This window comes from Chelonia mydas, chromosome 9 (genome assembly GCF_015237465.2).
Source record: "Chelonia mydas isolate rCheMyd1 chromosome 9, rCheMyd1.pri.v2, whole genome shotgun sequence".
Classification (NCBI taxonomy): Eukaryota; Metazoa; Chordata; order Testudines; family Cheloniidae; genus Chelonia; species Chelonia mydas.
The window spans coordinates 21,785,729-21,812,227 of NC_057855.1; the positions used below are offsets into that span (position 1 = coordinate 21,785,729).

At 41.2% G+C, this 26,499-nt stretch overlaps 1 protein-coding gene across 9 annotated transcripts in view; it reads left to right on the top strand.

Annotated features, from left to right (window-relative positions):
- The window catches only part of IFT80 (intraflagellar transport 80), a 147,964-nt gene that overhangs the window by 18,001 nt on the left and 103,464 nt on the right, over positions 1-26,499 (top strand). For 6 of the 9 annotated variants that reach the window (XM_007063085.4, XM_037909456.2, XM_037909458.2 and 3 more), the window contains exons 4-5: positions 21,005-21,115; positions 23,227-23,295. The exons of 1 other annotated variant lie outside the window; for it this stretch is intronic. In XM_007063085.4, the coding sequence (XP_007063147.1) occupies positions 21,005-21,115; positions 23,227-23,295 (180 nt within the window). Of the gene's footprint in view, positions 1-3,951; positions 3,965-21,004; positions 21,116-23,226; positions 23,296-26,499 lie in introns of those variants that run through there. 2 more of the 9 variants (XM_037909461.2, XM_043522318.1) reach the window with 2 other exon arrangements.

Consider the following 26,499-nt stretch of genomic DNA (forward strand, 5'->3'; position numbering starts at 1 on the left):
CTTCGTGTTATGAAAAGAAGGCAAAGACTTATGCACGTGCTTAATTTTATGCACTGTGAGTAATCACATTGACATCAATGTTACAGCTTGCAGTGTGTAATATTAAGCTAGTGCATATGTCTTTGCAGGGTCAGTGCTTAAATAGTCAATAATATGAATATTACTCTTAGGGAAATTGCGCCACTGCATGTGTTCAGAATTCATATTCCCTGCAGATTTCTTTGCTTTCCTTGCAGAAAAAATGACTTTTTGACAGGGAAGCAAAGGGAAGCCGCAAGAGCGGTTATGTGCCCCTCCCCGACAGCGGGGGCGTATTGTTTTGGGTGCCTGAAGAAGCCAGTGGAAAGGTAAATAACTGTCGGGGGTGTGGGGAAGCATGGTTGGGGATGCCCCAGCTGGTGGCTCCTACTCTGCACTGGCTCAGCTCCTCTTCCCCTTGCAAGGAGCGGCAGGGGCCAAGTCAGACCCACCCCCAGAAACCTTCCCTGGCTGCAGGAAGCTCTGCTTCCTGCCCCCATCGCTCTTCAGCTGCAGAGGGTGTGGAGGGAGGGAGGGATTGTCACTGTATGAGGAGCTGCTCCCCAGTCTGCCCAACCCCTGTACATCTGGACCATCGTCCCCCTGTACCCAGAACCCTCTCCCGGCCAAGCCTCACACCCCAGAGCCGCCCCCGCCCGCCCAATACTGAGCCTCCCCCTGCACCAGACCTGCTGAGCCACCTGCACTTGAACCCCCACCCCAATGAGCCCCACTCCTGCTGCACCTAGACTACCATGATGAGCTCCCCCACACCTGGACCCCCACCCTTATCAGCTCCACTCCCACAAATCCAGACTCCCCACACTGAGCCCCATCCACCTTCACCTGGACACTCCTGCAGAGTCCCATTTCCCCTGTACCCGGAACCCCCCAACAAGCCTCTGTGCATCCTGATCCTCCCCACACTTAGACCCCTTACTGAACCCCCCACACCCAGATTGCCTCACACAGAACCCTCTCACCCCACACCTTGACCCGTCCACACTAAACCCTCCACACTTAGATCCTGCTGGGCTGAGCCTGCCCCACACCTGCATCGGGGGCTAGGGCTAGGGCTAGGCATGCATGCAAGACTCTGTCCCTCTCACTTGCTATCTTCGTGCACCTGGTGAAGAGGGCAGGGCCCTGGGATGTTTCTGCGGTAGGCATGGCCCTTGTGCTGTGTCAGGGTTGGGTGCAGCCTCACTACATGTCTCGGGTGAAGGGGCAGGGCCTGCAGGGTGATTTCCCACCTCCGTGCAGCCAGTGGCCTGTGCTCCCCACTGCCATGCAGGAGCCATCACGTTTATTTATTGACAAATAAAATATGCAGAATTTAAAAATATTGTGTGCAGAATTTTTGATTTTTTTTTTTTGGTGCAGACTTCCCTCAGGAGTAGAAGATATATACTGTTCCCTACTTGTCCCTAACGGCATGTTTTAAACAAACTGATATACTAAATTGATTACTAACTCAAATTCATTACTAAAACCCCAACAATTCTGTTTTGGGCATTGCAGGTTCCCAAAGGCATCTCTGTTGCATTTTCATCTCTTCCTATTATATTTGTTAGGGCATCCCATGTATGAATGTAGTTAGTTCACAAGTCATGCTAAGTCATGCCTCACTGTACAAGGTGAGTACAATTTTTCTTTGTATTTTCTCTCACTTAACTTAACTTTGAGGACATTTTTCAGATCAAAGTTAAATTTTTACTCTGGGGAGGAAAAAATACAAAAGACTCATTAGATTTTTCTGCAAAAGTGTTAGAATAAATTCAGTGCTTGAAATCCCACTGTCTTTGAACAAATACCTTCTTTCTTAATTGTTCCATCTTTATAGAAATCAATATAATCTAGCATACAGTATCACTAGTTATCCTTCACACCAAAGATGACTGAAGGTTGTAATGTACAATTTTTTTTCTCTCTTACCAAATGCTTGCATATCACTAAAATATGTGGTAATGAACTTTATGCCTGGAATAGTAGATCTCTTTAGAGAACCAAATGGTCAAAAATGCTACAGGAAATGTACCAGCTATATAGATGAATCCAAAAACATCAGTTACTGGTTTGATTAATGATTCGATTCATAAAAAAGCTTTATGAATGCATCCTGAACTTTTTATAGCAGGGGGAAAAGTAAAATGTTTCTCATGATAGCTCTACTGACCACATATATAATAAATTGACTTTAGGCCCCTCGAAACTATTTAAGCAGCACAGTGGCTAATATAAGACAACAGTTAATTTAATAATAACACATTTCTTGTAAAATAAACCAGTACTATAGTATTATTTTACTGAGTTAACCAGCTACTACTGATGCATTTAAAATCTGTTACTTTGACAGTCAGCTTACACACACTACAGTGTTCATTTTATGTATAGACTATTTTTGTGTGGTGCTTATCACCATAGTGTCTGAACACCTCACAAATATGAATGGATATATTTTCTCATCCCCTTTCTGAGATAGGGAAGGATTATCCACATTTTGCACATGGGGAACTGAGGTGTAGAGAGTGAGCCTGATTTTTCAGAAATGCTCAGAATCCAAACCTCCAGTGAAAACTGTCTATGCTCAGCTCCTCTGAAACTCCGTTTTTAAAGGGTCTGATGGCAGAGACGCTTTGCACTGACTACAGTTAGAAAGTGATGTGTGCAAGGTTTTGTAGGAAGTCTGCATCATACACAGGAATAAATCCAGGATTACCTGGGTCTCAGTGTCATGGAAGATCATCCTTCCACTCTAGATTTCAGTTAAATGCAAAACAGATAAAATATAGGCAGAGTTGTTATGGTTGCCCAACACTTCCCGTTATAATACCCTGTTTTCATTTGTTACAACTTTGCTGAACTTTTCCAACCTGAAATTATCCATTCCAGGTGTCTGCTTCACCTGAATTTTTTTTGGAAATTTTCAGCTACAATGGTCAAGAATTGAGAATGAAATCGGGGAAAAAATGCATCGTTTACCCATTTAAATATATATATATCTTGACCACTGAATGAGACAGGGGTCCTGAGGATAAACTAGTAGATGGGATCATATAATTAGTCTATATCATGATGCATATACACATGGGGGCTCAACTAAGGTTTTATGGTCAATCTTAATTCTAGCATTTCCCAATTTTTGAGCGCTTGACTCTGAAATTTTGATCTTTTAACTTAGTTGGCTTTTTTTTTTTTTTTTTTTTTTTTGACTGAGCTTGTGAAGAAGATACCATACGATCAATTGAGTGTATGTAATGTGATAACTTTTGAATACCACATCTGATCAATTCCAAAACTTCAAGGAATGTCCTAGGCATCAGTGGCTAGAACCCTATTCATTTTTAGGGAAAATGAGACAAATAAAAGGGAGAAATTGGGGGACAAGTGAAGTCTCTGCCGGCTCTTTAGTACAGCCATAGCCTCAAACTCCTCTGCAATTGTCTATTAATCAAACAACTGTTTGATGGCACCCATTAATATCTTCCAGCATAAAAATGGTCCAGTCTCATCTCTGCCTACCTTCCCAATACAGTTTAACATGTTGATAGCCTGAATGTTTTATCTCCCAGACATTGGTGAGAGGGAAAAGAGGGACCCTAGTATAGGAAAGGGACACACAAGCCCTGATAGAAAAGGAGTACTGGTGGCACCTTAGAGACTAACCAGTTTATTTGAGCATGAGCTTTCGTGAGCTACAGCTTACTTCATCGGATGCATACTGTGGAAATTGCAGAAGACATTATTATATACACAGACACCATGAAACAACACCTCCTCCCACCCCACTCTCCTGCTGGTAATAGCTTATCTAAAGTGATCATCAAGATGGGCCATTTCCAGCACAAATCCAGGTTTTCTCACCCTCCGCCCCCCCACAGACAAACTCACTCTCTTGCTGGTAATAGCCCATCCAAAGTGACCACTCTCTTCACAAGCCCTGATGGTGGTGTGGAGATAGACACAACAGCTAGATAACCTCAATTGGAGGGAGAGTGAAGCAGGGTAAAGAAAGCAAAAACTGACTAATAAAATAACACCCTACCCATACATGTGTGCACACTAGCTAACAATAAACAAAGGTAGATGAATGAACAGATGCAGCAGGAGCCTTTTTTTTTTCTCCGTCCAAGCAACAGCTCACAATAATTGGAGTCTGCTGTACAGATCAGCACCTTTTATCTTTGTGGGGCAATTTCTGCTTGGACAATTGTGATTAGAACTCTGAAAACAGGCACAGAGCACAGATAATTTATACTTTCAGCCTAGAGAAACCACTTTGTAAGCTGTCTCCACGGAAGAGTTTGCTAAGAAATTGTAACTTTGTATTTCACTAATATTATTTATGAACTAACTTTTCTTTACTAATGTTCCTTGTAATGTTTATTAAAGAGTATACATTACAAAGCTGTTTTGGGAGGTTTTTTGTGTGTGAATCTTCCTTTGTGTTGTGAAAGTATGTTAAAGTGACACTTCCACAATGAAACTACCAAATTTAAAAAAATCTGAAGTAAAACTTGGTAATGTACTGTCAGTGATGTAATATGCCTTATCATTATTGACTCATGACCCAATCCTGCAGTTTTTCTGAGTATCCTCAACAGCCAATTGATTTAATTGTGTGAGAACTGTTGACAATTTGCCAGGTCCAGTGGAAGTTGAATATCATGTTTTTACTAGGCTAGATTTGTTTCTGATGGAACTCTAGACAATGGTGGAGTTATACGAGAAGTAAACTATAACCTTTTGGTTTTAATTCCGAGTCACATGTCTGTCTCTTGCAATATAACTGTTTATTTTTTACTTAAGTGAATGTTCTTGTCATTATTGTTGCTATTCAAAAAAATATAAATTTTTAAAAAATGTTCATAAGGCAATAATTAACAAAGCTCAGAGGATAGCTGTTTTTCACCTGATTTTGTTTTACCAGTGTTGATGATATCATTTAACAATAGGCCAAAATTTAAAAGAGTGGCTTATGGTAGATAATGAACAAAACAGACAAGGTTCATGTTCTGTGTTTGAATAGGCTGCTAATCTCCAATTTGAAATCCCTCCAGAAATGCAAAGCAACACTAAGTTTAAGGATAGTTTCTAGTTTCATTACATAATAAAAGTGGGGGGTGGGGGGGGGAAGACCAGTATTTTACATATCTGAAGGCTTAATGTAAGGCTACAGTTGAGTCACTTCCATCTACTCCCATGGTGCTCAAATTTTTCTAGTTGCACCTCCCCCCCCTTGCCATTAACTGAATCTGTCCGTGTTCCCCTCCATTACTGCACAGCCAAGGCTTCCTCAGCTTGGGGGCTGAATGGGAATGGGGGCAGAGCGGGTCTGGAAGCATGGCATTCCCTCCCTGGGGGCTGGCCTGGGCCTGGAGGCAGAGCAGGACTCAGGGGCTGAACAGGGTTGGGGAAGGAGCGAGGCTTGGAGCAGAGCTGGTCTGGGGGCGGAGCAGAGCTGGTCTGGGGGCAGAGCAGGGCTGGAAGCATGGTGCTCCCTCCCTGCCCCTTGTGGGGGCTGGCCTGGGCCTCATCCCATACTTTGCCTCCTCCTTCTCCCCCCCGCCCCGCAACATTCCTCCACACACCCCTAGGGGGGCATGCCCCCAGTTTGGGGACCACTGATCTACTCCAAGCCATGGTATTACAGATAAAGCGTATGGGTGAAACTTTCACTTCCAATATTGGCCTTTGGGGTTAGAAGTCCTCTTTCTTCCCTACACCTGCCAATACTGCATAGGGTTTTAAAGTTATTTTTTTAAAAATCTGTATTTTAAACCAGAAACTCCCACACTGGGTCTTTAAAAGGGATTTGGAAAATTGTTTGCCTAGGATGAGGAAAGAGAGAGTAAAATCGGTAAATCTAACTTGGGTGTGGTATATCTTTGTTCAGTCTCCCTGAAATTAGTGTTACTAATCCTGAAAAAAATTCTATGTGGGGGGAAGAGGAAACTTAATATAGCTTAGAAAACTGCAAAAGTCGTTTTCATCTGCATTAGGAACATATAGAAAAATGAATGACAAAAGACATTGTCATCCAATGAAATATGAAATTATATATAACACAAAAAACGATGTTAAAAGAACACTATTAAGGTTGCAAAGTCAAGCACTCAAAATTTAGGAAATGCCAGTATTAAGACTCCATTTGTGACCTTAATTTGGCCTCCTTGTGTATATACAGTATGATTTAAGGCTACGATTTAGTCATGGAGGTCACAGCAGTTACGGATTCCATGACTTTACTGGACCTCTGTGATTTCTTCAGCCTCAGCTGTCAGCAGCTGGAGCCTGGGCTATGCTCCCCCTGTCCCACAGTTGGGGCTTCAGCTGGGGGCGTACGTGGGGTTGCAGCTGGGCCTGCACACCCCTGCCCTGCAGCTTCCACCGGGGGATTGCAGCAGGGCTGTGCACCCCTGCCCCACAGCTTCCGCCAGGGGCTGCCACTGGGGCCCTGCCCTGTGGCTTGCAGTGAGGGCTGCAGTCTTCCATGCGCCCCTGCTCTGTGGCTTGCAAAATATTCAATAGTATGTAATTAAAGTCTGTATCATACTTAACCGTGACCAAATCTTAGCCTTATTTTTAGTAAAAGTCACGGGCAACAAACAAAAATTCACGGAGCCTGTGACCTGACCGTGATCTTTACTAAAAATAACCGTGACAAAATCTTAGCCTTAAGTATGATGCAGTCTTTATTTACGTGATTACACACTATTTAATTTTTTGCACAGGACCTGTGCCTCATTCAGGGCCTGCTCTGGTGATGAATTAGAGTTGTATAGTGAAGGAGACTGTTAACTGTAGAACCCCTGCTCCATTAGTTGCAGAATTTGGAAGGCGTGTAGTTAAAGAGGTAGGAGATTGCAGGAAGAGAAAGGATGGTCTCATGATGAAGGCAATTGAATGTTTCTCTGGAAAATTGGATTTTATCTCTGAACAGAGTTCCTGTGTGATGGTGGCCAAGTCACTGAAACCACATGCTTCACAGGAGGTCACTAATTGTCTGTTCCTTATTGTTGTGGGGGGATACCTGACTTTAGACCTTGAGATCTGATTTGCTGAAGTACTAAGCACTCACAGCTGCAACAGAAATCAATGGGAGCTGTGCTTTGAACATATTAAGGGCTATATAATTCTAAGTATTCTAAAAAATCAGGCCTTAGGTTTCTCAACCTGGGCACCCAAAATTAGTGGATACTTTTGACCTTAATTTCTCTATGCCTCTGCTTCCCATATGTAAAATGGGGATAATGATATGCACTGATTTCATAGGGGTATTAAAATAAATTGATTAATGTTTGTGATGCACTCGGGTACTATAGTGATGAGCACCATAGAAAAGTGTATGAGGAAGTTGATAATTCAATTTTCAGAACAGGGTTTGAATAGTATGCAGTAAATAACATATGGGTCTACTTTATTCAGTGTGGAAAAAAACAAAATATTGAACAGTTGCTTATTAATGGAGCATCATCCATTCTGTGCACTAAATGAGGAAGGGGTTCTGTGGAAAAAATAAAAACCAGAAGGGACCATTGTGGTCATTTATTCTGACTTCCTACACAACATAGGCCATAGGGCTTATCTAAATTAATTCCTGATTGAACTAGAGCAAGTCTTTCATAAAAATGTAGCTGAGGCCTTGCCTGAGATGAGTAATTAACACATGGAGGGAGGCATCATTTCTTGGATGATAGAATTAGGAAGCTAAACAGATCATTAGGTTGAAAACAGAATGTTTTTGCTAAATAAGATAAGTAAATAGGTGAGTAGGCTAAAAAAACAGAATGTCTGAACTAGTTAAGATAGGAGGGAGAACATCCAGGGAACAAAGGACAAGATAGGTTAAAGAGTAGGATCAGGTAATGAGTAGGTCCAACATGGATAATACATGGACAGAGCATGCAGAAAACAGTTTGGTTCCTGCGAAGTAATGAAGTCAATCCAAAAAGGTGTGATCCAAATGTAATGAGATGTGTAATGTATGTAGTAAGGGGCCCTGAAACATAAATCCTTGTATCAGAGGCCTGGTCTGAGTCCTAAAGCCTGAACCAAAGTACTTCCAGGCATTGCTAAGCAAAGCTGGGCTGTGAGCCAGAGGCAGGCCCTAATTGCAAAACTTGGCAAGAAAAGGGCTCCTAGAAAGCACACGCTAATGATATAAGTAGTAATAAGGGGAACGTGTGCCAAGATAGCACCTGGACATCCCGATACGAGGACACTTCACGGAGATAACAAGGAACAGGCAGGTGCATCCCAAAGACAGGGTCAACAGGACAGCATGATGGACATATCTGTTTGTTTGAACCAACATGATCAAAGGGGGAGACAGCATCCTAATGAGTCGAGGGGCTGTACCTCAATACGTCAGTAGGATGAGTAATCTGTCCTGCAACTGTATAAAAGTAGGTCCTGGAGTGCATATCTTTGTCCAGCCTAGGGGGCAGTGGAGTGTCCCGTCACTGACTGAGCTGTGTCCATTGCCAGGGGGCACATATTTGTAGTATGTCCTGTAGAGTCTGTAGGAAACTGTTACTGTGCTTCGTTTGGCAATAAACCTGGCCGGGTGCCTTCATACCTTACTAGAGTCTGTGGTCTTTGGGGGTTCTCTTGGAGTCTGCTGTGTCAGCTATCTGCGCAGAGCTGGGGCAGCACACAGAGAGAACACGCACGCAGCCGACTGTTATCATCATCGAACCAGAGCAGAGCACCTCACCGGTAGCTACCAACAACAATGTATACAAAGGGAGAGGGTTTCTGTGTAACTTTGGAGCTGTGATGTATCCTGTATCCACCCTCCCCTGCTTTTAAGTCTGATCAACTGAGCAAAGTGTTGCTGTATGCGAAATAAAGGTACCTGAGTGATGAAGTCTGGGTTTGAACTGAGTTTTTGGGAAGTCAAGCAGAAAGAGGTCTGAGAGGAAATCCCAACAAACATTCAAATTTGATTTAAAATTTTCCAGTAATGGAGATGTGACAGTGAACTCTATATGTTTATGTTTATAAGTGTGGATATAATGTAACTGGAATATGCTGTATGCAAAAGATCTCTTGTAAGGTATCATTACAAAGCTTATAATCTACTGAGTGTGATCATCCATTTTGTATGAATGTATCATTCTTGTATCTGAAACTAGGAATATGAAATACTCTGAGGTCCTATTATAATTATGCAAAGTGTGGGCCATTAATCGGGGTTTGGAATCTTGATGACTCCCATTAACCAGGACAGTTGGTTGTAAATGGCTCTGTTTACTTGTAAGACTTCCTGTATACGTGCATGCCAGCGAGTGGGTAATGAAGTCTCACAGGACATGTGATCATGTTACCTGAACTGGAATCCATCTTTATCCTGGTGCTTTTCCATTTAGAAGGAGGGGTGGGAACCCACAGAGAGACAAAAGATTCCCTCCTTGTGCCAAAACTAGTAAAGGGGGTGGAACAGAACAAAGGGGGCCAGTCATGGAGAAATTCCCTAGTTACCACCTGAGCTGGAACTAACAAGGATTGTACCAGGGGAAAGGATTGGGCTCAGACTAGGAAGGAGTCTTGTCTGTGAAAGAAGCTTATTGGAACATCTCTGAGAGTGAGATTTACCTGTATTCAGTTTCTTAAATGTGTTAGGCTTAGACGTGCATGTTTTGTTTTGTTTTATTTTGCTTGGTAACTTACTTTGTTCTGTCTGTTGTTACTTGAAACCACTTAAATCCTACCTTTTATACTTAATAAAATCACTTTTGTTTATTATTAAACCAAGAGTAAGTGATTAATACCCTAGGGGAGCAAACAGCTGCACATATCTCTCTATCAGTGTTATAGAGGGCAGATAAATTATGAGTTTACCCTGTATAAGCTTTATACAGAGTAAAACAGATTTATTTGGGGTTTGGATCCCACTGGGAGTTGAGTGTCTGGGTGCTGGAGACAGGAGCACTTCTTAAGCTGTTTTCAGTTAAGTCTGCAGCTTTGAGGGTGTGGTTCAGACCCTGGGTCTGTGTTGCAGCAGGCTTATGTGTCTGGCTCGACAAGGCAGGGTTCTGGAGACCCAAACTGGCAGAGAAAATGGGCTCAGAGGTAGTCTCAGCACATTGGGTGACAGTCCCAAGGGGAGCCTCTGTGACCGAACCCGTCACAGGAGGATCCACAACAGCTCTCAGTAGCTTGTTGCAATACTTAATTACCATCATTGTTAAAAGAATTTTGACTTATTTCTACTCTAAATTTGTCTATCTTCAACTTCTAGCCATTGGCTCTTTTAATACCTTTGTCTATTTGTTCCTCATGTAGGTATTTATAGACTGTGATTAAATCACCCTTTGACCTTCTCTTTGATAAACTAAATAAAGTGAGCTCCTTGAGTCTCTCACTATAAGGGATGTTTTCCAATCCTTTAATCATTTTTGTGGGTCTTCTCTGAACCCTCTGCAATTTTTTAACATACTTCTTGAATGGTGGATGCCAGAACTGGACATGGTATTCCAGTAGTGGTTGCACCAGTGCCAAATACAGAGGTAATATAAGCTCTCCACTCCTATTCAATATTCCTGTGTTCATACATCAAAGGATTGCATTACCCTTCTAGACAACAGCATTGCACTGGGAGCTCATGTTCAGGTGATTATTCACCATGACCTCAACATTTATTTTTTGGAGTTACTGCTTCCTAGGGTAGAGTTCCCCATCTCGTAAGTATGGCCTGAGTTCCTAGTTCCCAAATGTATGACTTTACATTTGACCATATTAGTATGCATTTTGTTTGCTCGTCCCCAGCTTGCCAAATGGTCCAGATAGTGACCTGTTCTTTTCATTATTTGCAACTCCACCCATTTTTTTTTTTCATCAGCACTCTTTATCATTAATTATTTTTTCCCACGTAGTTGATAAATAGCATAGGGCCAAGAACTGATCCCTGTGGGACCGTACCAGAAACACACCCACTTGATGATGACACCCTATTTACAAATTACATTTGAAACCTATCTGTAAGCCAATTTTTCATCCTTTAATGTGTGCCATGTTAATTTTGTCTTGTTCCAGTTTCTTAATCAAAATCTTGTGTAGTACCAAGTCAAATGCCTTACAGAACTCTCAATATATTATATCAACGCTTAAAATGTTGATCAACTAAACTTGAAATCTTATTAAAAAAAAAATCCGGTTAGTTTGACCAGATGTTTTCCCCTAATAAACCAATGTTGATTGGCATTTTATATTGGCCACCTTTTATTCTTAACCAAGTCCCATGTTGGCCATTCCATTATTTTGTTGAGGATTGATTTATCAGGATTGACACATAATATGAGATCATGTAATTAAAGATTGTATCATAATGCATTCATACAAAGAGGCTAAATTAAGGTTGCAGAGGCAACCTTAATTCTGGTATTTACTAACTTCTGAGTGATTGACTTTGCCACCTTAATGTTGTTTTGACGTGTGTGTGTGACTTCCTAGATTTTTGAAAAAACAAAGTCCGTCACATGGCATCATATTGCACCCACATGGGTCATCAGCAGGGTTGGAACTTTTCATCTATTTTACAGACCTTTGCCACTTGAGCTACAGATACCTGTATCTCACAAAAGCTTATGCTCAAATAAATTGGTTAGTCTCTAAGGTGCCACAAGTACTCCTTTTCTTTTTGCAGATACCAGTAGTACATTGTCATCCTCTATGTGGACTAGCACATTTTTTCCAAGGAGTTTCACAGATATTTGCTGACAGCAGGGGAATGGTGAGAATCTTGGGTTCCATTCCAGGTTCTGGAGCGAAGAGTGCTAGTGATCACAGATCCTTCTACCTGTTCCCCTGCACCTCTGAAGCTTGACCCCTTGTGTCCTGTCCCCTCCAGACTATCCCAAACCTATTTCTTCCCCACCCCTAGTTTCTCATCTGTGTCTCATTCTCCTCACCTAGTCAGTCCCACACTTCATTCCTGTGGCTTCTCATGCTGGTTCCAGTCTACTTGCATAACATTTCCTGTTCTCACCTCCTCATCCAACCTGTCTTTCTTCACCCTACACCCTCCCCCACCAAGCCTTCAGTAGTTTCCCTCCCTCTTGGCTACTTGTCCAATCTATTGCCCCCTCCCACTAGCTTTCAGTCAGGCTCCACACCTACCTTGTCCAGCTCCACTGGTCCCTGGCTCCCCAATTTCTAGTCCCACTCCCCCACCCCTACCCCACCAGCTTCCTATCCCAATCTACTCCCACCAAATCCCCAGGTCCTATTCTTATCCTCTCTGCATTTGAATCAGGAAGCTTCTTCGTCTGTGCAGCTTGGGCCCCATGGGGGATCATTGAGAGCATAGGAAAGACAGGCTCCCTGCTCTCATTTCCTGTGCCTTGCTGCAAGAGCCCAGAATTGCAGTTACAGGGAAAGTCCTGTTAAATTCTGGGCTGAAGTATGCTGAGTACAGATGAAATTTTCAGGGAATGTTGCTGCAAATCTCTAGCAACTTTCTATTGAGTATATATGAATTGTGAGTTTTCAAATGTTTATAATTTAATCAGATTTGGGAGGATTTTCATAGGGACAACAAAAGGCACATCATTGACAAAAAGTCCACCCCATTGCCAAATTTCTTGTCCCTGCTCCAAAGCATTGGGACTCTAGAGTTCTTCAAAGAAAAGGTAACTGGAATTTTTGAACATGAGCAAAACATTTTTCCCTAGCTTCATTCTTGGATATAGCTGAACCATTTTGGCTGAAAATTTTTAAGAAATAAAGGAAAAAGGAAAAAAAAAGAAGAAAAAATCAGCCTGAGGCAGATGCCCAACATGGAAAATTTTAGCCCAAATGGTTAAAGTTTGGAAAAGTTTTATAAGCAACTGAAAACATGGTCTGATAATGGGAAGAGTCAGGGTGACCCTAGTAATAGGTGGTACTACCAGCCCTACCTAATATAAACTTTTTATAGATGAATCACTGGTATTCACTATGTTAGACGTCCAATTGCCACCAACCTTCTTGGTGAAAACCGAAAGAAAGAAGTCATTAAGCACCTCTGCCATTTCCACATTTTCTGTTATTGTTTTCCCCCCCTCATTGAGTAAGAGGCCTACTCTGTTCTTGGTCTTCCTCTTGCTTCTAATGTATTTGTAGAATGTTTTCTTGTTTTCTTTTAGGTCCCTAGCTAGTTTGATCTCGTTTTGTGCCTTGGTTTTTCTAATTTTGTCCCAACGTACTTGTGTTATTTGTTTATATTCATCTTTTGTAATTTGACCAAGTTTCCATGTTTTGTTGGACTCTTTTTGAGTTTTAGATCATTGAAGATCCCCTGGTTAAGCCAGGGTGGTCTCTGGCAGTGGATTCTGGGAGATTTTGAGACTTAAGGGAACCTAGCTGTGAGTAGATGTGAAACTCCTGTAATCCCGTAGGTAAAATCCCTGATTTTCCTAGAGTAGCAGGTGTGAATGCAAAAACACTTTTATGATGGCAGAATAGCTGTTGTACAGATGTAAACTGCAACATGTTTAAAATCAGTTACAAAAATCATAGCTGTAGTATAGACAGTCCTGTAGGGCTAAATCTTCCCTTTAGATGTTTAGGGGCAGCTCCCATGCAATTTGTTGTGGGCCGTGTGCATCTGATGTCAAATTTATGTTTATTAGATTGATCATTGGACTTACTCTGAATCTGTATTGGTTTGCTCGTGGATCCTATTACTCAGTTTCTTAACTAATGAATTTCCTTAAGTCTATATATGACAAGTAATTGATTTTGTTATTATGTTCCCCTATATATGCTGTTCTTCTGTATTCCCAGGCACAGGCACACTGTACTCCTTTTAGATAAACAAAAATATTTTAATATGGTCTATGACAGCAGACCACTTGGTACCTTTCTGTAAGATTAACTCTAATCAACCCCATTACTTTCTAGATTTTAATAGGGACAAAATTGTATTGGTGGCATGTTTCAAGTTCTACAAACATGAAATAATAATTTTGATCTAGTTAACCACGAATTAGGAATAAATGCACAAAACCCCACCTTCCAGCAGGCTAATAGTCAAGTATTAGCATATGAATGTTTGCAAAGGGAAAGACTGGAATTCAAAGTGGAAACAAAATTGTTTAAAAAGATTTAATCTTTGCTCACCAAGATCTCTCTGTCCATGCTGCTTTAATGAGTTTATGGTGTGCAAACAACCAAGCTTTCTTCCACAATGGGAAAATGTTGGAGCAGCACATTCCATCTTTGGCTTGGCTGGATATTGCACAGCATAAGACAGCCCCAGTACCTGGAGCCTTTGCTTTGCACCAGAGAGGTCCTTTTTTTCCCCCCCTTTCCTCCCCCCTGCAAAAGCACAGGCACGTAACTGGGAGAAAAGCCAGTTTCAGAGGCTTTTCCTTCAGTCTTTAAAGGTAATTTGCTTACAATCCTGGGAATTATCACCTCAAGAACTTTCTTCAGTGGTGACTTTACACACAGAGGTAAGACTGATATAAGATGGTGCATTTAGGAAATATATCAGTCTCTAGGAGACTTATTAGGAGAATTTAAAAAATAATTTTCAAAGAAATGACTGTCATCCAACTGTTGCTGAACAACTAGTTTCTAGTTCAATTAACAATCCTTGTTTCAAACTGCATTTTTTGGAGTAGATTCTATTTCACTAAGTACAATTGTACTCATCTGCATCTGTCTCCAAAATTTTTTGATTTATAATTCAGGCAGTAGCTTTCCTTTAAATGTAAAGGATGACTTAAAATATAAAATTTTATAGTTGATGGTTGTAGTTATTGTCTAAGATACTAGACAATTATAAATAATAAACAGTATATTCCATTGTTAAAGTCTGTATATTTATCTTGGTATTTTGATTACAAAATACATAAAATTTAGTCCCATTAGAATCTCTTAATAATAAAAAGAAATACAGATAGAATACTTCAGATGTGATATTAAATGTGTAAAAATCTCACTTTGAGCTATCAAAAACCAAAAGTAATATTTCATGACTCGATTTCCAATAAAGAACTGTATTTCACAATTGTCACAGTCCCACTACCTGGCAATAAATTTAACTGCCTTGAAATCAAGCTGCAAGTTTAAAAAAAACTTCTCAAATGTTTTTCCTGTAACCCCAAATATTTAATGCATTAATACAGGTTGAAAACTTGCAGACTCAGTGTATTGGTAATAGAATATATATCCTATAACTTACACTGTAGGTTGCCCATAGAGCCATCTGGAAAAGGAGAATAGTATATATATTGGCATCAAGCTTCTTGTCACTAACTCCAAACACTAATATATTCCCCTCAATATCTGCAATTCCACAAAACACATGTTTCATCCACTCTCTTTTGAAACATTTCTTGGACCGAATGAATAGCAAAGAGAAAGTAGGTGAATTTATCTTTCTTGTAGAGTATGAAATGTGGCTTATCTGTTGTTCAGGACATTACAAACCTGGATGTCAGCCAGTTTACTCACTTACAGGTTTGATGCTGCTCCCAGGTCAATTGAAAAACTCCCATTGACTTGAATGGTGCTTGATCAAGTCCTGTATCAGCATCTTTTTATGCTTTCACTTGTTTACATTGTTCAGGTATCACTGAGGCAAATTTAAGCAGTTCTGTACATGATTTAAGCAAATTAAGGCAAATTTGCAGTTCTGTACATGATTTCCGCCAGTACCAAAATGGAGTTTACTTATCTTCATAAGATAATTTCCCTTGACAAAAACAATGAGGAGTCCGGTGGCACCTTAAAGACTAACAGATTTATTTGGGCATAAGCTTTCGTGGGTAAAAAACTCTTTTTTTCAGATGCATGGAGTGAAAATTATAGAAACAGGCATAGATATACTGGCACGTGAAGAGAAGGGAGTTACCTTACAAATGGAGAACCAGTGTTAAGGCCAATTCAGTCAGGATGGATGTGGTCCACTCCCAATAACTGATGAAGAGATGTCAATACCAAGAGAGGGGAAAATTACTTTTGTAGTGAGCCAGCCACTCCCAGTCTCTATTCAAGCGCAAGTTAATGGTGTTGTTTGCAAATGAATTGTAGCTCTGTATGCATCCGATGAAGTGAGCTGTAGCTCACGAAAGCTTATGCTCAAATAAATTTGTTAGTCTCTAAGGTGCCACAAGTAATCCTTTTCTTTTTGTGAATACAGACTAACACGGCTGCTACTCTGAAACCTGTAGCTCTGCAGTTTCTCTTTGAAGTCTGTGCCATTCATGTGCCCGTATATCTATGCCTGTATCTGTAATTTTCACTCCATGCATCTGAAGAAGTGGGTTTTTTACCCATGAAAGCTTATGCCCAAATAAAACTGTTTGTCTTTAAGGTGCCACCGGACTCCTCATTGTTTTTGTGGATACAGACTAACACGGCTACCCCTCTGGTATTTTCCCTTGACAATTAGTTTTAAGTTTTCCATCCTCAAAATCTCTTTAACTAATTGATCTTGCAGTGCAGCTGCGATCTTTTGTGGATTATGTACTATAGGATCTATAGTGGTATTCATTTTATATTAGGGAGTTACCTGAGGAATGCAAGATTAAATACATCATTGTATTCTTACTTCAGAATTTTAGGCCATCTGGATTAGCAGGTGTTAAGTAGTACTAGATCTGGAAGCTTCCAACTGTTATTACCAAGTTAATGAAATCAATACAGTGTTGCTTTATTTACAGTGAGGCACTTTAAATATCTTGTATTCTTGTTGTGACTGTAATTTGCTGTATGTACCTTGGACATCGAGTGCTTCTCCATGACCAAACACTTTCTGGATTGTATGCTTATGGGTGTTTCAAGATTTATTTCGTGGGTATTATAGTAGCTTGTGTAATAATGTTTAATTTACACTTAACCTGTTGATGCTTACCTCCAATAGTATTATCTGTGAACACTTGGTCTAGTTGGGCTGCTGCTGCTGAAACTGTTGCTACTGCTTGTCATATGGGAGTGATTGTCTCCACAAAAACACTATCTGTGCATTGTAAGGCTGCTCATCCAGTCCATGTATTCTTTTGGTTTGCGCATTTCTGCGTAATTTCCTTTAATATTTGTGGGAAATCTGTCCTTTTACTGTCAATTCATCTGACTTGTAGGGAAAGTGGATTTTTAACACTGGATTGGAAGAATCACTTGAGAATATACAGTAAGAAATAGTCTGGCAGGGAGTGTGCTGGATGGCTTAATATGTCCTTTTGTTTTCTAATGTCTATGATTCTAAGAAAAAAATCAACACATAGAAGACCTGATGGATGTTTTATGTATGATTTTGTCATTTTCTAACAGCATTTTTAATGCCTAAATTCAAATAGAGGCTTTGCATAATATTGTGGAGATCAACAGCACTTGGTTCCTGTTGTTTGCTCTCTGAAAGATCAACCAGAAAACCCTCTGTTTTTCAAAGTGTTTTCATTTATTTTTGTCTTTGTTACTGACTTATTTAAAGACTGAAAATGTTTGTCCAGTCCAATCTGTAAAATAAAGCATGAGAAAGCTGTGAATATGATTAAACACATTTCAGGCTTGTTATAACACAGACAACTTAAATTTTGCTGTTGTGGTTACCATGATGTTATCAGATGTCTCCATGTGTGTATTGCCTTCTAGGCAGTTCACAGTTAACTGGGTAAACATTTGTATCTGTGAGATTGCATATACATACTCATGTGATCAATCTATCCAAAGAATAAATTCCTTTTTGTACACAAGCATGCAATGAACTGCATTTATTTTCCTCCTTTGACCACCTCATTTGAACTCTGCCCACTAATCCATTTCTGCTGGAACTACATTTAATATTCCAAACCTTTGAGAAGCTGTCCAACAGTTTCTACTGCTATTTACTTTAAAAAAAAATCCCACAAAAAATTACACTTGCTATATTCAGTTCTTGACCAGGGATAGTCTTAAAGTCTGGTGTCTTGTTGCTTCCTAATGCTAGAAATATATGCTATGCTCTACTGCTGGAATTTGTGATAGATACAGTATTGTTATCTGGCTCAGGTGGATTGTGGCATAACAGACTTTAAAATTATAACACCCTAATGCCCTCATGTAGAGGTCTTTAACAATTAATCTGATAAACCTGACATGCTGAGATCAGTACATGGAAGCTCAGGCAGCCTGTTGTTGCAGGCAGGGGTAAATTCCAAATAGCGCCAGGACATGAAAAATTACCAAAAAAAAATTTCCTAAAATAACTTTTCTTCAAGTGCTTAATCAAGTCCATTCTATTGTAGGTGTGGGTGCTCACCACATGCATTGGTCCTGGAAGTTTTTCCCTCAGTGGTATCCATAGGGGACCGGCTCTGGTGCTTTCTGGAGTGGCACACGTGTGCACCAGTATAAGGGGCACCGCTGGCTTCCCTCTCTCTGTTTCTTGTTACCGCCAGTGACAATGCTGGAACATTTCCTTACCTTGGAATGCTTTCCTATCTCAACTGTGCCTAGTAGCAAATTTGTTGTATATAGTTGTTAAAAGTTGTTTAGTTAATAATTCCCTTAGTGTTAAGTTAGAATTAGTTAGTTCTTCTTCGAGTGCTTGCTCATGTCCGTTCCATATTAGGTGTGTGTTCTCGCCACATGCACCGGTGTCAGAAGTTTTTCCCTCAGTAGTATCCATAGGGGACCGGCTCTGGTGCCCTCTGGAGTGGCTCCTGCATGGCTCGGTATAAGGGATGCTGCTCACTCCCCCCACCCTCAGTTCCTTCTTGCCACCAGTGATGGTGCTGGAACGACTGCTGCTTCGGTTAGCACTGTTTGTTCTCTGTTCTTGCGAACTTTGAAAACCTGTAATATAGTTGTATATAGTTAGTAGTTTATCATTTACCCTTAGTAGTAGTTCTCAAAGTTTTCTTTGTTCCCGAACATGACCCTAGACTTTAGGCCCTGCGATCGCTGCAACGGCCTAGGCCCATCAGCGATCCACATTCCAGCTGCCTAAGGTGCTTAGGCAAAGGGCACATAAGTGACAAGTGCTATATCTGCAAATCCTTTAAGCCTAGGATGAAGAAGGAACGTGATATCCGTATAAAAGTGCTCCTAATGGAGTCAGCACTCACTCCAGCACCGGAGCAGCAGTCTGACTCTGCACCGAGTACCGCAGCCTCTGTGCCCAGTGCTCTGCCGGCACCATCCATAAGTCGGCACCAGCCCCCCTCCACAGCTCTGGTCAAGAAGCCAAAAAAGACTGTGAGGGAAAGATCTCCTACCTCTCGTAAGGGAAAGGAGAGGGCTGGGGGCGAGCCACGACCTGTGCCGGGCAGCCCCCTTCAGAAAGTCGGGCCCCACCTCAAGTCAAGCAGTGCAGCCCACCCCATACTTCGCCTGCAACTCTGGACAGCAGTGCAGACCCTGGACAGCTTCAGGTGCCGTCGACCCCCAAAGCCCTTCAAGCAGCTCAGGAGATCCTGATGCCGCCCAAACTGGCTCCAGCGGTACCCCGGCCTTGGGGAAAACCTGCTTTGGTACCTATGCATGTATCTCCATCTCAGCGGCATTGTTCCCCCTCTAGAGGGATGTCCCGCCATTGCTCGCCCGTCCGTCGCACCTCAGGACTAGAGAGGCAGGTTCAGCCTCTTGGTCTCAGCGAAAGGGGCACCGATCGAAGGACTTGAGGCATGCCTCACCAGCAGATTGGCTTAGACCCTCTGAGACACGCACTAGTGCAGCACCACTCCCCGCCGAAGGGGTGCCCCACCTGCGCTTGCCTCATCAGTGCCACCAGCCCCCGGATGCGGGTCGGCTTACCTGCCAGAGGTCCCAGTGTCGGTCCCCGGACTCTAGGGAGTGTTCCTCGGGGTCCGGTGTTGATTGCCAGCGGTCTAGCGCAGACCTACAGAGGCGATCACCAGTCCCCAGAGCCCCAGTGCTGGGAGCGTCTGAGTCGGTCTCCCAATCCTAGGCACTGCTCCAGAGGGTTGAGACACCGGTCCCCAGAGCCCCATCACTGGTCTCCAGATTGCCGGTATGGATCACCACAAGCATATCGACGATCTCCAAGATGTCGATCCTCTTGCTCCCAGTCTATGGAGCGGCACCGCTCTCAAAGCCTGAGGTGTCGATCACCAGGGTACTGTCGCCAATCTGCCAAATGCCACCACCAGTCACTGGAGTCACAGCACCAAGAGCCATTGTCCTGGTACAGTCAAGTCCAGAGAAAACTGAGAGGGACCTAACCAAGCTAGATGAATGTGCAGCACGGTGTCAAATGCAGTTCAGTGCTGATAAATGCAAAGTAATGCACATTGGAGGGAAACATTTAATCTATTCATATACTGTACGGGAGTCTCAATTGTATCAGGAGAGGAAAGGGTTTGGGCATCAATATGGACAGCTAAATGAAGACCTTGGCTCAGTGTACAGTTGTGATAGAAAACAACCCAAGCTGTTATGGTACTGGTCACCCTATTTCAAAAAGGATATTACAGAATTAGAGGGCATTTAGAGAAGGGTGACTGAAGTGAACAGGGATGTGTGAAAATGAAAAGACTGGGATTGTTTATCTTAAAAAGGAGAGAATAAAAGGGGACAAGATAAAATAATGAATGTCTAGAGAAGGTAGATTGTGAGCTTCTATTCTCCCTATGTCAACTCAAGAACAAAGGGACATTACGTTAAATTAAAAGGTGGCAATTTCAAAACTGATGAAAGGAAATCCTTTTTCACAAAAAGGTAGCAAGATTGAAAAAGGGATTAGACATGTGAATATCAAGAATATTCAGAGTTGTAGTAAATGCTCACCTAAATTTTTAAGAGATAATAAACCTCATGCTTATATTTTTAAACTAATCTAGCAATTAGGGACTGTGAGGTTTCTTGTGCTTTCATCTGAGGTGCCTGGTGCTGGCCACTTGGAGACAAGATACTAGACTAGATGGAAATTCCTATGTTCCTATGAAATAAACAGTATTTTAATTTTAATCAGTTTTTAAAACTGTGGAGGACAAGATGCTAGGTAATGGGCACCATGTATAAATAAGATATCTAATTTTCTAACTTTGTTTAGGCAAGTTCCATTTGATTTCAAAGATAGGAAGAGTGGAAAAAAGTGTAGAGGCTCACTGTGGAGCTGTACTTGCAGGAAGATGGAATTATGAGGGAACAGCGTTGGTTACAGGTAAGAGTTTTTCCTTAAAGAATTAAAGATGGAAATTAAAATAATAAAAAGGTCCTTAAGAGAGAGAGCATAATTTAAAGATATGAAGTTAATATGCTAAATAGCTTCAAAGAAGGGAATATACCACTTATGTATTGGGGCAGGGCTTGTGTACAGGGCCACTTACTGTGTGTCAAGCCAGGGCATAAATCTACAGCACTCTAGCCTGCCACACACTAAGTGGCTGTGTGGACCCTGCTGCCATGCACAAAAAGTGCCATAAATAGTGCACTTTGCTTTACTCCTATTTTTGTGGTGGTGGGGTCCATGCATCCACTTAGTGTGTGGGAGGCTGGTGCACTGTAGATTCATACCCAGCTTGCTATGCACTGAATCGCCTTATGGACACACACCTACATTATTAAACAATTCAATTTATGAAATGTAAGTAACTACTTCCTCTGAGGGATAAATCCGGTTGAATTTGTATAGAGGCAACTTTGAGGTGAATCCTTGACATTTATTTAGAAGCTGCAGATTGAAATTTCATAAACTTAATTGCAGTTACACCAAATTTGGACAGATAAAACTGAATCTATGAGTCTACAGGCAAGAGACCCAGCATTAAATACATAAGAAAAAGAGCAGTGATCCAAGAATGGGGCCACTACATTGTTGATTTTAATAAATTTAACTGAATTAATTAATAAATTTAAAAATAAGAACAGTGATTTACAGTTAAGGTAATGTTCTTTTGGTTAATGGATAGTTATGCAGGGATAACTCATCAATACCAGTTAAAAATAATGAATTCTGATGGTATTTTTTATGCATAAGACAATCAGAAGAAATTATTGAAAAATGTAAAATATGTTAATATTCAGATGTTTAAATGTAATTTTTTTGTACTTTTAGACTTTTTTGTTTAATTATTTTTTACTTATGAAATTAGATAAACAGCACTATTATTGGCTGTCTTACATTCTAGGTAGTTACTATATTAAACATTTAATGTGTGTGCACACAAATGCATACATTAGTGACCACTCTAGTAAAGATTGCCTATGTGTTTCCACTTTAAACCCATCTTGAGTTGCTCAGCTTTTTGAGACGTTTCACTTTTTGGGACTGACATTTTTCAGATCTTGGACTCCGCTCATATTGAATCTCTCTGTTTTTCGAAATATAAGCAAAAATAGTTCACCTGTTTTTGAGTAGAAAGAAAGTTACAATAAATAAAAATTCCTCTTTCCCCCACCCCCAAAAAAATCACTCCAGTGCTCAAACAAAAAGGAAGAAGAAGAATGTTCTTGTAACTGTTTCTGGATAGTTCAAACGCCAAATCTGTTGTAAGTAGAAAAGCAAAATTTGGCAGATAAATAGACCTCATGGAGGAGAAGTGACTTTGTGTTCTGGTGATAATTTATTTTCAACTATCTGAGTTAGAAGACTTTGCAAATAGAACTCTGCTGTACATTTTTAATTATGATAGCACTTTAAAGTAACACTTGGCATGAAGGTAGGCTGCAGTGTGTGTATACAGACTTTGCTTCATAGTGAATATGTATATAGTAAAGGTGCACATTGAATGAGGAAATGCTCCAAAAGGTTCAGACTCCCTACTTTAAGATTTTTTGGGAATTTGCAATTTAATTATGGAAATCAAGCTTTCAGAGTTGAGAGTTCCTACAAACTTTATCCTCAAATTTCACCATTCACCAAGTATAAATCACCAGTTTAACCTCTAAGGCCTGATACTACTGTCTTTCTATCTACAACAACTTAAGGATATCAGGTCTGGGTTACTAAACTGTAAACAAATGAGCAGTACCAGTAATGATGAATAGGGGATGTGGAGCGAGGGGAGAGTTGGGTAATTATTGACTCTCCCTTCCCAGAAGCAGTGTCAGGCAAGATGACCACAGGACTCTAGGTGAACGAGAAGCTGTGATGACAGCAGCAGAAAAGCAGTTTAAGTATGTTTTCCATAAGACACATTCTTTCTAATTAGCAATTTAAATAAATGAATAAATAAATAGAATTAACCTTAAGTGTACCTAAATTTATAACTGTCATATATTTTAATTTTTTTGAATTTTGAAAGAAATGGGATGACTTTCTGTTGTTTACAGTTGGTGAAGATGGACAAATAAAAATCTGGTCTAAAAGTGGAATGCTAAGATCCACTTTAGCACAGCAAGGTAAGTTAATTGATTTCCTTAAAGCTTGATTTTACATGTTTAGTTTTAGCTATATATAATATATTCTAGTGCCTTTCCCTAAATCTGGCAGTAGGTGCTTAGATCAGGATATTAGGGGTTGACTCAATTTCCATTAAAATCAAAGGGAATTTTTCTGTTGACTTCAGCAGAAGTTAGATCAGGTAGTATTCTTTCAGAGGCAAGCCTTCTTTGAAAGCCTATCGCATCTGAAAACTGTAGGCTTTTGGTTGGCAAGTGCTGATTCTAGGTTTGCATATGGATCCTGTTCCAAAACATTTTTCAGAGAATGTATCAGCTACAAAAGTTGTCAAATAAAATTATAACAGTAGGTCAATGAATGAAGTTTGAAATGTTTATCTTTAAGAATTGGTCATTTAAAAAAAATCAAAATATATTAATATTTTCTGACATAAAAACTACTTTAATGAAGTGAATTGAAAACTTGCAACTTGAATAATATTTGCATGTCCTCAAATGAAAAACATTAATATTCTTTCACCGAGTGCATCATTGACATGCATAGAATCTTCATTACCAGTGCTCACTATAACAATCTCTGTATCTGCTGGGCCAGGACCCAGCTTCGTTTTCAGTATCCATGCCTCTTTCAGGACCCAGTATATGGTCAAGGTATGTACCAGTACTGTCAACTGTTCCTTTGGTACCGAAGGCACCACTGGGTTGAGCCGTGGATGACACTGGACACATGGTAGTCCTATCGGGAGTGGCCCCACTGCCACCATGAAGCTATTTGAAGAGATCCTCATAGTTGAGCTCAGAGGCATCTTCCCCCCGTTCCCCATCTTGCTCTTGCTCTCGAGACACAGCAGGAATCATAGTTGGTACCGGGAAAGTACCGTTCCTGCAGTAGAGACAGGGGACCAAGGCCTAATTCTTTCTGGCTGCTGATGCCATATCCTTACCTGCAGTGGCCTCTATGGAATCCCTGGGAAGTCCCTCAACAACGTCCCAGTCATCTGCTCACTCTAGGGCAAGATTACCTGTACCTCCAGTAGGATTCCCATTGGAATCTCCAGTCCTGCAGCGACCAACAGAGGGGGCTTCCTCTGCAATAGGGCATTCTGAATCTTTAGGTTGGTCAGATATTGTTCCTCAAGACATTCCACTGGTCCCAACTAGATCTTCCTCCTTATCAACGGATGATGCAGCAATATTCCAGTCCTCATCTCTGGTACCAGAAGATTTCAGGTCATATCAGGATCTGTTCAGATGTATGGTGTCAGCCTTAGGTGTTCAGACCCAGTTTGTATAGGAAAACACAAATAAATTGTAGAATATCCTCCAGCCATCACTTCCTTGGAGAGTTTCACTCCCTATAAGTGAAGCAATACTAGAGCCTGCTAAATCCCTATGGAATGCCCTGGCTTCATTAACACCCATAGAAAAGCACACTGACAAAATATACTATGTGCCATGCAGGGCTTCCAATATTTTTTCTCTCATTCGGCTCCAAATTCCCTGGTTGTGACAGTAGCAAATGAGCAAGTGAGACAGGGAAGATATAAATCTACACCTAAAGAAAGAATCTAAAAGGTTAGATTTCATGGGGAGAAAGATCTATTTGACTTCTTGCAGATGTGTATTTCAAACCAGCAAGCTCTGTTATTGAAATAGGATTTTGTGAACTGGGATGCTATGTTCAATTTTTGGACAAGTTTCCAGAATCCTTAAGGGAGGAGGTCAAGGACTTTGATATGAAAGGCTGTTCAGTGGCCAGAACATCCTTACATCTGCCCTGGATACAGTGGATGCTTTGTCTAGGCTCATGGCCTCAGCTGTAACAATTAGAAGAATCTCATGGTTATAAAACTCTAGTGTAGCACCTGAGATCCAACAATGCATTGAAGGCTTGCCATTTCATGGTCGCCTGCTGTTTTCAGAGAAAATTGATGACACAGTTCGAGCTGACAGAGTCTTTTAGGGACTCCCACGCCACCTTATGCTCATTGGGGATTTATACTCAGGCCACGAAGAGATGGCATTTTGAGAACCAACAGAAACAACAATATTGTCCTCAGTAATATTTCCGTCAGTCCTCCTACCCTATGAGGCAGCAAGATTTCCTTAGAAAGGGACACAAATCACAGAGGAGGAAACCTTCTGAGTCTAGCTTTAGTCAAATGGCCCCTCCTTCTCTTCCGGCTTTTTGGGACCACATCTGGGGGACAGTGATTCATATTCTCCTTCACAGTAGCACTGCAATGTATTACAGGGACAAGCAGGGGGGTGCCTGCTCCAACCCGCTTTTTCAGGAAGCAATAAAGTTTTGTCATCTCTCCATTGAGAGATGGATGTGGCTCACTTGTCAGGCTCTCAGAACCAACTGGCTGATCACCTCAATCAAACACTGGTGGTCTCTGAAGAACAATGTACTGAGGTCCATTTTCTGGAAATGGGGTATCCCTTCTATAGACTTGTTTGTGACAAAAGACAACAGGAAATGTCATCAGTTCTGTTCTCGAGCAAGATTAACCCCAGAGTCTCTTACCAACACCTTCCATCTGAATTGTGAAGGGAACATAATGCATGCTTTCCCCCTCTGATCCCTCAAGCTCAAACTGGATCATGCCAGACTGATTCTGAGTGCACCAGCATAGTCGAGGCACTTTTGATTTTCTGACCTTCTCTCTCTATCGGCTCGACCTCCCCAACCCACTCACTCAACATCACAGTCAGGTAGTTCATCTGGCTTTGAGCAGTCTGCACCTTACTGCATAGATGCTTCGTGGCTAGACAAAGAGGAGGGGCAATGCTCAGAAGCAGTTAGACACATTGTGCTTAATAGTAGAAAACCAGCCACAAAGCCAACCTATTTGCCTAAGTGCACATGGTTTTCTATTTGGGCAACGTCCAAGCAAATTCAGCTCACATTAGCACAGATTCAGAACATTTTGGATTATTTACTGCAGGTGAGCTCCCTGAAGGTTCACTTGGTGGTGATTTCAGCTTTCCTTCCTCCCAGTCAAGGGAAGTTGGTATTTTCAAAACCTATGATGGTGAGGTTTTTTAAGAGTATTACCCATTTTTTTCCACCGGTGAAGGAAAGAGTGCCACTGTGGGACCTTAATACAGTCCTGGGTGCACTGATGGATCCTTTGTGCGAGCTGACAGCAACATGTTCATGGGCTCTCCTCTCACAGAAGATGGCCTTCCTTGTGGCTA